We start from the raw sequence: 12,317 nt of genomic DNA on the forward strand, positions 1-12,317 counted from the left end.
GCAGGAGCAGCCGCTGTGCCCAGCGGGCGGCGGAAGCCCCGCGCCCGCACATCAATGCAGCCCCCCCGCCCCGGCCGCCGCCCCACCCCGGCGCCGCCGCTCTTCAAAGACCCTTTGGTTGCGACCGCTGCGGCCGCGCCCTGCCAGTGCCGGGAACCGCCCGCGGCGGGTGGGAGGGCGGGCTCGGTCCGCACTAAGCGGCTCCGGGACAGCGCGGGCGGGACCGCGACCGCGCCGCACCCACCGCGGGGCGGTGCTCGCCACAAAGATGGCTCCGGGCGGGCGGGGTGACCGCGCAGCCTTTGCGCAGGCGCCATGTAATTCCCCCAAGCGCGGGCTCTGCTTCGCGCATGCGCTCCACACCCGCGGCCCCGGCGCAAGATGGCGGCGGCGGGGCGGGCGAGGCGGAGGTGGGGCGGCGGCGGTGGCGGACGCAGCGGTGCCCGGTGCCTGCAGCCCCTGGCCTCACGCCCAGGTAAGCGGCGCGACCGCGTGGCCGCGGCCCGCCGTGCAGGAGGAGGCGGCGGGGGCGGGCAGCGGCGGCGGAGAGGAGGCGGCGCAGGCCCGCAGCCGCCATCTTAGAGCGCGGCCGCCACTGCCGCCGCGCTCCCGCCGCCGCGCCCCCGCTGTGCCCCCGCCGCGCCTGCGCGTCCCGCGGCCCCTCCCCGCGGCGCCGTAACGGGCTCCTGTCTCCGCAGCCGCCCCCGCGGGCCAGGCGCGGGACGCCCCGCTATGAGGATGCGGCCCCGGCGCGCCAGCGGCGAGCACGGAGCGACGGCCACGCGTCCTGCCAGGCAGCCCGCCACCGTAAGTACCCGCCCGGCCGGCCGCCGCCCCGCTTAGGCCGCGCCCCCGGACCGCTCCCGGCCAGACTGCAGAGTTGTCGCCGTCGCCGCCTCCTCTCCGCACTCGCTGGGCGCTCGTGGCCGCCCGCCGGGCCCGGCCCGTCGCGCCGAGGAGCTCCGTGCCGTCTTCGCCGCCGGCAGGGCAGCCCCAGGAGGTTCCCGTCCGCTTCCCCGCGCAGACACGGTGCCCCGGTCCCCAGTGCCCGTGCTGCCCCGGGAGCGCTGCGCTGCTCAGCTCCGGGCCTGCCGGCGGGCGCTCGGGAAAGGAATGGGTACCGATGGGGAGGCGGTGACCTGGCTCTCAGCCTTCTGGAGCAGCCGTGGTTCTGGGATGGGGCAGAGCCGCGGAGTTGTCCCGGGGGGCTGTCGCTGATCTCCTTTGTCTGCATTTGCTGTTGTCTTGTACAAAATTCTACCTCGGTGAAATGGAAACAAATACCGGTCCTGTTTGCTGTACTTCTTTACTTTGTGTCTCCTTACCCCTCGCTGTGGTCTCTGGTTGTGCTGCTGCTCTAGGTTGTAAGCTCTCTGGGCAGGGACAGCGTTGTACCGTGTTTGTGAAGCACTGTATGCATTGCCATGGTGTATAAAAACATACCGTAATCACCATAAAATGCTTCCTCTGGATCCCTGTCACTGTCTAAGTCCCAGTGTAGTTACATAAAAGTAGAGTGGCTTCTGCCAGGATTCCTGTTAGTTTGGCTGTTTCCTTTTCCCAGACCTTAAGGGTACTTGGATTTAGTACTTGTTAACACTGATCAAGTGATAAAACTTCTTGGCTACTTCTGCCATTCCAGTTTATCCATAAATGGGAGAAGGCAGAGCCAGTGACCCTATTTGACAGCTCTTTTGAGCAATGGGTGGTGAAAAACACTGGCAGGTCACTGGAGCTGGCATGTGCCATCCAAGCTGGCCAGGGCTCTGTGCCCAGCGCTGTCTGTGAATTCTGACATTCATCACTTTGGAAGCTCTGGTCCCCCCAGTACACACCAGTTCACTGCAGCCTGTGCTCTGTGTAATGTGCAGGACACGGCAGCAGCTGCGTGTGCAAGTGTAGCTTTAGTTTGAGGAGGGACTAAACATCCTTCACAGGTTCCCCACGCTCCTGCCTTGCAGACCTATGGTCTCTGGGGTCCCTGTACCCATGGGCTGACACAAGCCTGAGCTGCTGCCACTGGCCCAGCTCACCTTGGCACTTTTGTGAAGTGACTGTAAGGACATGGTGGGGTTGGAGTTCAGGAAGGAGTGTGAGATTGCACAATGCTTACTGCTGAGGCCATTAAAGGTCCCCAGTTGTGTCCTACACACTTCAGCAGGCACGGTGCATTACCTGCTTGCTCTGGAGCAGAGACCCAAACTCCACAGTGTCCCACACCTTCCCTTGTGTACCCTGACTGGAAGGATGGAAACATCTTCCGAGGGACTGAAGGTGTTGAGCTCCTCAATGCTGATCTCAGCGAATGCTGTGGGCAGCTGAGTTAATGCCCACTCACTCTTGACTGCTGTTTGTTCCCACCATTCTGTTCTGCTGAAATAGCCACTGACCTTTATGGACAGGAAGGGCAGCAGAGGCTTCAAATCCAAGTGACTTAGTAAAAAAAAAAAAAAAAATCCAGAGGTTTTTATTGGAGAGCTCCTGTACATGGCTCTTGCTGCCAGGTCCTGTGCTGCTCAGGTGAGGAGCACACTGCACAGTATTGTGCTGCTGCTGCCCTGACTGCTGGTGTGTGCTGTCGGGTGTCTCTAAAGCCTGAATAGAGTTAAGTGTCTGAGATAGCTGGGAATTATGTAAAATGCCTCGTTTCCCCCCAGTTCATTGCCGATGTGTTTCGGGCTGCCAGAGAAGAGCAATCTGCAGTGCTGTTTCAGAAACTTCCCCAGGGGAAGAGTGGTGACTAAGAGAGGAAAAGCCTGGCTGTTTCTCTCCAGCTGGCAACATTAAATTATGATTAAGAGGAGCTTTATTGTTCCAACAGACCTTCTTTTGCATAACTCTTGTTATGCAGATGAAGAGCAGCAAGGGCCAAAACAGCTGGCTGAGGCCCTGCTTGTGGGCCTGGGACTAGGACTAGGACGTGTTGGCCTGGGACATGCAGAGGGTAATAATTTAGGAGCTCCTGTCTCCCAGCCTGTGGTTTTCTGCACCACAGAAGTTGTTAGTGAACCTCCAGGGCTACTTTTTATATAGCAGATTTTTTTTTTAATTAAAGCCTTTTGTTAAAATAATGTGCAGTTATGTGTGTGTGAGTTGGTTTAAACTGTCTCTGAGGATAACAGATCAGATCAGACCTGGCCGGTGGTATTGGTGTGGCACAAGGTGGCACATAATCACAGAGGAGCATATGTTATTTTTTATAATCTGATGCTTCAGTCTTTGAAGAGATCTAGCTGAAAAGGGAATATTTTGAATGCTGGCCTGAAGAATACCCTAGCTAACCTCATTTAACGCTAAGCATTCCTCATAGCTAGTTGTGTCCATGATAACAGGTGTTTTTCAGGGCTGAGGTGCTGTTTGTGTGTACTAGTTGAGTCCCTGTTTTATTGTCAGAATTAACTTGTATTGCTACACCTGAGTGTGCCAAGCAGATCTGGGACCTTTCCTGCTGTAACACTAGATATTGCTCTGTTTTTTCTAGTGTGGTTGCTGAGAAATGGCCAATGAGAATCACAGAAGCCCTGCGGAGGAAGCATCTCTCATGAGTCACTCACCTGGCACCTCCAACCAGAACCAGCCCAGCTCCCCCAAACCCATGCGCCTGGTACAGGACCTGCCAGGTACCAACTCTGCCTTCAGGAGTTGTGCAGGGCCCTGGGAGTGGGGAGGGGGCTGAAGCACAGAGAGACTGGGAATGATGTGTGTTTCAGAGTGTGCTGTGACAGTGCTGGGCACCTGCAGGGCAGGTCTGTGGTGCAGGATGCTCCTCTCCTGACTCTCACTGTCCTCTCAGATGAGCTGGTGCAGGCTGGCTGGGAGAAGTGCTGGAGCAAGCGGGAGAACCGCCCGTACTACTTCAACCGCTTCACAAACCAGTCTCTGTGGGAAATGCCTGTGCTGGGACAGCACGATGTCATAGTAAGTGCTCACTCACCTCGGGGGGCTGTGCCATGACTGGGGTGTTCATGGTCTGTGGACCTTAGATTACAGGTGTGGGAGGGTCTTCTGTGCCTTCAGAACTCCTTGCTTGGTCCATTGTCTGGCATGATTCTGGGGATGTGTTCCTCTGTCAGGTGATGCTGCTCCAGGGGTCATGCAATGCTCAAAGAACAGTCAGCGTGGGGGATTTGTGATGAATTTTTCTCATTAAAGTATTTTAAAAAAGCATATAGACATCTAGAAGAGAATCTTAGCTTTGTGCAAGTGTGACTAGTGGTGTCCTTGTTTCCATCCACGTGGGAGCTGGGAGCAGTGCAATGGGATGCTGCAGTGGCAGTGGGTGAGCTTGACGTGTGCTGTTTGGACTCTCATAGTCAGACCCTCTGGGACTGAACGCGGCTCCAATGCCACTGGAAGGTGGGGTGGCAGATGCATCTGTGGAGAGCAAGCAGAGGAAGAGGAGGTTCTCAGAGGAGGTTCCAGCAAGTGGCAACAGTGTGAAGAAGCCCAAGGTGAGCATGGTGCTCTGAAACAAATGTGTGCAGCCTGAAACCAAAGGGGCTGGAGTGCTCACAGGGGTCTTCCGTGTAATGTGCTGGTGTGGGACTGTTTGGTTCACTGAGCTGCTTCTCCTTTACCTGTCTCTCTGGTGCAGTAATTGATCTTTCACACACACAGGCGGATGTCCCAGGGAACCCAGCTATTCAGCCAGTCCCCAGCTCTCCCAGTATTCCAGGAACCTCTGTTTTGAAGGCATGGTGTGTTTCACCTGAAGACAAACAGCAGGCAGCTCTTCTACGACCAACTGAGTGAGTTGTCTCTATTTGTCTTCTGTTCCTTTTTCAGTGAGACAGGAAACCTGAGGGATAAATAATTGCCAGGTGTCTTGATAGTTTGGTTTCCTGGCTGGTGAAACAGCCCAAGGAAGCATCTTTAAAAGTAATATTTGATAATTAGCCTGTGATTTGGTTATCCTGATGACATTTTTCTTCTGCCACAGAGTATACTGGGATCTGGATATTCAGACAAATGCCGTGATTAAGCAGAGGGCACCATCAGAAGTGCTTTCTCCACACCCCGAGGTGGAGCTGCTCCGGTCCCAGCTCATTCTCAAGCTGCGGCAGCATTACCGTGAGCTCTGCCAGCAGAGAGAAGGTGAGTTTCTGTTGGGTTCCTTTGATTTCCTTCTCAGTTCTGCAGTGCTGTGGTAATCTGCCTTTTGTTTTTTGCTTGTCTAGTCCCTGTGTTCTCTTTTTGTGATGGTTATATTCTGGGACATAGTTGGTTAATTGATTAGGCAGAACTTTGTGTGATGATCCTTATTATATACTGGGCATTTCTGTATTGTATTGATTATTGATTAGATTATTGATTCTTCTGTGTGTCTCCAGGGATTGACCCCCCAAGGGAGTCATTTAATCGCTGGATGTTGGAAAGGAAAGTGGTTGATAAAGGGACAGATCCTCTTTTACCGAGTGACTGCGAGCCAGTAGTTTCTCCTTCCATGTTCAGAGAGATCATGAATGACATTCCCATCAGGTACTCTTCACAGACAGAGCGCTTTGTTGGGATGGTTCTGGGTCGGTCTGATCTGGTGATTTACCTGCCACAGTTCTGCTGCAGTGCCTTTGGCTAATGAAGTGGTTGGATGCTGGTGAAGGAAAGCTGGGGAACTAAACCTGGCTTCCATGCCTTTGTGAGACTCATGCATATGAATTTAACTTACCTCAGGTTATCCAGAATTAAGTTCCGGGAGGAAGCCAAGAGGCTGCTCTTCAAGTATGCTGAGGCTGCAAAACGACTGATTGAATCCAGGTGGGAGCTCTTCTCGCAGTGCTGTCACGTTCAGAAAAGACAAAAGGACTGTAGGGGCTTCTCATCCTGCCTTATCCAGCACTGGTCATAATGTTATTGAGGAAAAGCAAGGTTAGGAACATACAGAAGAAAAACAGTAGTGTTGGAGCCATTTTTTGATAGTGATGTTACTGTAAAATGTCATACTGGGAGCTGAATGTGTGTGGAGACAATGAAGTACTGGGTGTGGAATGTCTTCTGTTATCACTGAGATAAAATCAAGAGTGCTTGGGCAGTCACTGCTGTTGCAGAGCAACAAGCTTAGAGTGGCATTTTATACACAAGGTAGTGGTTTTTTGACCAGTTCTGCCACAGGAAACAGAACTGAGGAGGATAGTGGGGGAGAGCCTTGTGGAGGAAAGGAAAAGCTTATAAACAGGGTAGTTTTCTCAGAGTCATAAGCCCCTAGCAGTACTTGAAAATTAGAGGCAATATCAAAGTGGACCACTGCCATGACAAATAAAGGCTTTGTGGGCCTCTCCTGTTGCAGCCAAGTTTTGGAGAGAGCATGGCAGTCTGCAATCATACAAATGTCTGGAAGGCGTTTCCAGACAGCTGGAGGGAGGGTGATGGGGTGGGCCTTGAGGAAGTGTCAGTGTCCACATTCCCCACTGATAGAAAACTTTGGAGGGGGGTGGAATATCTTGCTGTGCAGCCATGAGCTAAATTTTGCCTCTGTTTTTGCAGGAGTGCTTCCCCAGACAGCAGGAAGGTGGTGAAGTGGAATGTGGAGGACACCTTCAGCTGGCTGCGACGGGACCATTCTGCCTCCAAGGAGGACTACATGGTCAGTGTACCACTGATGTGTGGCTGGGCACAGGGAGCTGGGGAGGGGGCATGTGGGGACAGCTGCAGGTCCTTCTGAAGATGGCTGCCATTGCCTCCCCTCACTGTGTGCCATGGGAGAGCAGCCTGGACACTGAAGAGCCCTGGAGGGCCAGTGGTGGCCACGTGAGAGACTCTGGTTTTCTGTTTCCACAGGACCGCCTGGAGCACTTACGCAAACAGTGTGGGCCCCATGTGTCTGCTGCAGCCAAGGACTCTGTTGAAGGCATCTGCAGTAAAATTTACTACATATCCCTGGAATACGTCAAGCGCATCCGGGAGAAGCATCTTGCCATACTCAAAGAGAACAATATCTCTGGTACGCAGCCAGCTTTGAAGAGCTGTAGAGCTACAGCACTGCAGTTAAAGGCCCCGTGGTCTGGCCTGTTCCTGTTCAGAGAGTGTTTGTTACCTGTTGGAAGGGCAGCTCTGTCTCCAAAAATCAGAAAGTCTGTGTTTCAAAGTAAGAAACAGCCAGTCCAGCATAGGCCTCAGCTTTCAGTCACCATGTCTGTGCAGTAACAGACTGTCTTCCATCAGGTGCTGTGACCAGCTGTTATATCAGATACTATAAATACGTGATTTGCCAGGATGAAGTAGCTTGTTAGGAGCAGGTCACACTGTGCAGGGCATTCATTCATTTCACTGGACCATGCTTTTTTGCTCTGCTGCTTCATGAATTCCTGGGGACAGCTCACACCCCCTTGGTAATGCTGAGTGTTCTCCCTTTATTCTCATTTGCCACATTTCTTGTGTTCTGAACATCTTTCTGCATCCCTCTTCCTTCCAGCTTGTCACTGTGTGCTCTTTCTTGGCAGAGTTTGTGTTCCTTGTGTTCTTTTCTCTGTTCTTTGTTTCATTCACGTCTGTACATCTGCCTCTAGTCAGCTTTTCCTTCCTCCATGGGGTCTGTTCCTTTCAGTACCAGTGTAGTTCTTTTCCCTTTTGGGTCCTGGCACTCCTCAGCCTTCCTTCAGGTCCCAGTGTCTGCCTTTTGCCATTCTTCTTGATGCTTGTCTTCCAGCCCCACTAAGTCAAAGATTCTTTCCAGCTGATCTGTGAGCTCTCCCTGAAGCTGAGGCAATGGATAACCACAAGGTGCAGGGAGATTCCTTTGCCTCCTGCCTTTGGCAGCCTGGGAATTTTTATTGTGCTTTGGATGAGTTTGGGGCAAACTGAAATAAGAAACAGTAGCAACGAAAAGAGTGTTTTGTGTGCTTGGAACACGCCTCAAGATGCTGGGCTGTCTGTGTGTTTTCTGCAGTTCTGCAGGGTTGGATGGGGAGAAGTGCTTTCAAGTGGGTCCTCTCTCTGCTCTGGCAGTGGAAGATGGAATTAATTTTGGGAATTAGCTTTGAACCTAGGTAGCTGCCTATGAAATCTGTGAGGGACCACCATGGTGGTTTTCTGGGAGGACCACCCTACTCTTCAGCCCTATTTGGTTTGCTGTGTCTTCTGAGGTGGACTGAAGATTGGTCCTGAATACCCTTGGCTTCTCACAGGCTGCCTTTCTGTTCATTCTGCATAGCTGAGGTAGAAGCTCCTGAGGTCCAGGACAGGCTGGTGTACTGCTACCCTGTGAGACTGGCCATCCCCTCCCCACCGCTCCCCAGCGTGGAGATGCACATGGAGAACAACGTGGCGTGTGTGCGGTACAAGGGGGAGATGGTCAAAGTGAGCCGCAACTACTTCAGCAAGCTGGTAAGGGCTGGGTGCTGACTGCTGCCCCTCGGGGCAGGGCTGGGCAGAGGCTGGCCAACTGTCCCTGCAGGGCTGTCAGACACTGCCATGGCCATGAGGACAGCTGCTCTCACCTTAACTGGGGTCAGGCTCTGCTGGGAGTATTTCCCAGGTGTTGGGTGTGTGCTCTGAAGAAGTGTTGTGCTGCCAGAACATTGTACTCAAACTGAGGCAGCCCTTGCTGAGAGACACGTGCTGCTGTGGTAGTTCATTCATTTCATGTTAGTGACAAGCTGGTGGCTCACGCAGTGACAGCAGATGTGCTGACAACTCCCTGCAGAGCCCACCTGCTCCTCAGCCTCCCTCTCCCTGTCACAATGTGCATGTATCACTGTAGCTTGGCTGTTCCTGGTGTCTTCAGTGGCTGGGCTTTCTCTTCCAGTGGCTTCTCTATCGGTACAGCTGCATCGACGACTCGGGCTTTGAAAAGTTCCTGCCCAGGGTTTGGTGCCTTCTCCGTCGATATCAGGTACGGTCTCACCACAGCTGTACATCAGAAAGCCTTGGCAGCACTGGGAACTTTGCTCTGGGAAGGGGTCACAGCTTTGGGAGCCTGAAGCAACACAAGGTTTAAACTGGGTCCAGTCTGCTAATACTGTGCTGAGGTAGGACTGTGGACTGGGGAGCAGTTGTGGACTTGACATGAGACCTTGGTGCAGGTAAAGATTTTTGTGAAGGAAACCTTCAGTAGCTCTTGATTTTGAGGAGCAGCTGAAGGGTGACTTGGGTACAAGAGAAAACTGCTGGTTATGTGGGGTCAGAGTTGGATAAAATCTCTAAAGATTTTTAAAAGAGCATTATTAAAAGAGCAAGATTATTAAAAGAGTATTGTTGGGTACATGCAGGGGCCTACACGAATTTGAGAAAGGACGAGGGGGCCCTGCATACCTAGAGGAGTGGGTGCATGGACATGTGGCCCTGGGTCCGTGGTCAGAAGGGAGCAGCAGGAACAGCGAATGCAGGCACGGCTCACCAGGGTTTGCTCTCCTCAGATGATGTTCGGTGTGGGGCTGTATGAAGGGACTGGTCTGCAAGGCGCACTTCCCGTGCACATCTTTGAAGCCCTCCACAAGCTCTTCGGAGTGAGTTTTGAATGCTTTGCCTCGCCCCTGAATTGCTATTTTAAACAGTACTGTTCTGCCTTCTTGGACACAGACGGGTATTTTGGATCCAGGGGGTGAGTATTACGTTCCCTTGCTCTGTGTGGGTGTGGGTGCGTGCCTGTGAGATGACTCAGGATGACCTGATGGAGATCTCTGCCTCTTTCTCCAGCCCGTGCCTGGATTTCTTCCCTATAAGTGGCTCTTTTGAGGCAAATCCTCCATTCTGTGAGGAGCTGATGGATGCCATGGTCTCTCACTTTGAGGTATGTCTGCTCACTAGCGGGGCTGTTTGTGATGGAGCTGTGCTGTCCATCCTCTGCTCCCCACCACTCCTGCGCCCTGAGGGCAGGGACAGAGCACAGTGACAGCTGGGCACTGCTCTTGAAGCAGAAGCATTTCCTTTCTACTGGACTCATTAAATACGTCATTGCTCAGTCAGGGCTGAAATTGTTCCTTCTTGCACTAGAAACTGCTGGAGAGCTCCAGTGAGCCGCTCTCCTTCATTGTCTTCATCCCTGAGTGGCGGGACCCCCCCACGCCAGCCCTGACGCGCATGGAGCAGAGCAAGTTCAAGCGACACCAGCTCATTCTGCCGGCCTTCGATCACGAGTACCGCAGCGGGTCCCAGCACGTCTGCAAAAAGTAGGCTTTGTTCTCAGATCCTTCTGGGAACACAGCTCTGAAGCTGTGTGACAGAAATATCCTCTCCGAAGCTGAAATCAGTGGGAAGCAGGGAGCAGGCAAGGACAAGCAGAGCGCATCATCACTCTGGGTGTTTAGGATGGGCAGACAGCATGGTGAATTCAGCTTCTGTTTAATGACTGCTAACTTTAGCCTGTGAGAGGTGTATGCCTTGGGCACGAGTCCAGCTGGAACAGGTCACACCTGTGGCACTGATCCATGCCTCTGCCAGCCCTCAGGCCTGGTAGCTGCCTGTGCAGCAGCAGCTGGATGTCCCTGGGGGAGCAGAGGCAAGGGGCAGTGGGGGCTTGGTCCCCAGTGGGGCAGGCTGGCTTCCACTCTGCTGCTAGGGCAACAAGTTTGAGCAACAACTTGTTTGAAGCAACAGGTGCCTGAACACTGAAGTTATCTGCTTAGGACTGATGCCTCACTGTGCTGAGTCCCCTCTGCAGGGACAGCGAGGTTCCAGCACATGCGTGTTCTGATAGGGAGCAGTGGGGCTCTGCAGCATGAGTGCTTCCCTCTGGAAGCTCAGGAGCTGAGGGCTTTGGGTGGGGGCCAGGGGAGGTGCTGATGCCTGTGCTCTTCCCTTGCAGGGAGGAGATGTACTACAAGGCTGTGCACAACACAGCCGTCCTCTTCCTGCAGAACAGCGCCGGCTTTGCCAAGTGGGAGCCCACGCCAGAGCGGCTGCAGGAGCTCGTTGCAGCCTACAAGCATTCGGGCCGGACCCTCAGCTCCTCATCTTCCTCCTCGTCGTCCTCATCCTCCTCCTCCACAGCGGACAAAGAGCGGGAGCTGGGCCGAGAGCAGAGCAGCAGCCGAGAGACTAATCCTAACTAAGGCAGAGGTGCGAGGCAGCAGGGGAGGTGCCAGCGGCCCCGGGCGAGGCTGGCCGGGGCAGCAGAGACTGCTGGCTGCACAGCACCGGCCCAGGACTCCTGTGCAGCAGCTCCACAGCACCCGCTCTCCTCTGCGAACTGCACGCCAGCCCCCAGGAGCCGGGAGCGCCCGGCAGCCAGTGGGAGAGGAGGCTCAGCCGCAGTCCTCACCAGGGGCGAGGGAGCCCAGTGTGGTGCGGCAGGAGGAGCTGGCAGCTCCGCGACGCCGGAGCGCCGAGGGAAGGGACAGCCAGAGCTGGAACGCGCGCGTGGGCAGAAGAGAAGGACAGCGGAACAGATGGAAGGATGGATGGCAAGCGCGAGTGCTGGGCGCTGAGCGCCGCGGCCGGAGGGGCCCCGGCAGGAGAGGGACGGGCAGAGCCCGGGGGCTCCTGCGGCCAGACTGGCCCCAGCATGGCTCCGTGTCCATAGTGTAAATAGTTCTGTCTGTGGCACCCACACTCCTCGTGGGGCTGCTCCCATCACATCTGTGTTTCTTTCTCATGTGTGAGTCCCGTGTTCGCTGACATTGTGTCCTGGAGAGGGGAGGAGCAGAGGAGAAGAGTTTCTTTGGTGTGTAAAGATGTCTTTGCAGCTGTTTTGTAGTCATTGTGGTTTTTATGCGGAGCCTACGGGCTTTATTTAACCTCCTTGGGTTTTGTTTTGTAAGGATTAATTTAACACCGCTAACCATTTTATTACTTTTATCAAGAAGAGCAAAGTCTATTTTTGATTTCTGTTTCCTAGTTCTTAGGAACATTAAAACCAGCATACAGCTCTGCTTGTGTCCATGACTTGCCTTCTTTGGTGTCTGGGGTGTGTGCTTGCCCCTGCCTGGGTAGAAGGTAGAAAAATGTTGGAGTTTGGTTTTTCAGAATTATCTGGCATCTGCCCTGTTCCAGGCAGCCTTGCCCTCCTGCTGAGTTTTGTTTCTTAATGACCAGTGTGAACACCTGAAGCAGCCTGACCATCACACTGCTCCAGTAAGGTTTTGGTGCTGTCCCATTGGTGAGGTGCAGGGAAGTGCACTGCCTTTGGGCTCGTTGGGGCAGGGAGCACAGCCAACCTCTCCTGTGGGGTGCCACAGCACTGCTGGTGCTGGACCAGTGTCAGTGCCACAGCAGTGACAGTGCCACCCTGAGGTGGGCAGGAATTGCCCAGCCCCAGATGCTGCCCACTCTCAGAGGCTTCACAGCACTCCAGACATGCTTTTGATGGTGGCAAGGAGATCAAGGAGTCAGTTGTGAAAGTGGCGGTTTGTGAAGCCTTTTTTTCCCCTTTAATCATTGTTTGT

At 54.0% G+C, this 12,317-nt stretch overlaps 1 protein-coding gene across 1 annotated transcript; it reads left to right on the top strand.

Moving 5' to 3' along the window:
• Window positions 1-341: 341 nt before the first annotated feature.
• Window positions 342-11,803, top strand: PCIF1 (phosphorylated CTD interacting factor 1). Its single transcript, XM_058850292.1, has 17 exons — window positions 342-475; window positions 699-807; window positions 3,482-3,620; window positions 3,794-3,918; window positions 4,314-4,451; window positions 4,618-4,748; window positions 4,940-5,094; window positions 5,331-5,478; window positions 5,671-5,754; window positions 6,481-6,580; window positions 6,775-6,937; window positions 8,147-8,319; window positions 8,741-8,827; window positions 9,351-9,535; window positions 9,631-9,724; window positions 9,928-10,103; window positions 10,739-11,803. Exons 3-17 carry the CDS (start codon window positions 3,497-3,499, stop codon window positions 10,983-10,985), a joined length of 2,130 nt encoding a protein of 709 aa, XP_058706275.1. The 5' UTR covers window positions 342-475; window positions 699-807; window positions 3,482-3,496; the 3' UTR covers window positions 10,986-11,803.
• Window positions 11,804-12,317: the final 514 nt, after the last annotated feature.

The sequence above is a fragment of the Poecile atricapillus genome, chromosome 15 (genome assembly GCF_030490865.1).
Source record: "Poecile atricapillus isolate bPoeAtr1 chromosome 15, bPoeAtr1.hap1, whole genome shotgun sequence".
NCBI classification, from domain to species: Eukaryota; Metazoa; Chordata; class Aves; order Passeriformes; family Paridae; genus Poecile; species Poecile atricapillus.

Excerpts from the sequence above, each read along its gene's own strand:
- PCIF1 (XM_058850292.1), top strand. The coding sequence starts at position 3,497 with ATGGCCAATGAGAATCACAGAAGCCCTGCGGAGGAAGCATCTCTCATG. Across the intron at positions 3,919-4,313 it reads TGGGACAGCACGATGTCATA|TCAGACCCTCTGGGACTGAA; the intron begins GTAAGTGCTCAC and ends GGACTCTCATAG. Across the intron at positions 6,938-8,146 it reads CAAAGAGAACAATATCTCTG|CTGAGGTAGAAGCTCCTGAG; the intron begins GTACGCAGCCAG and ends CATTCTGCATAG.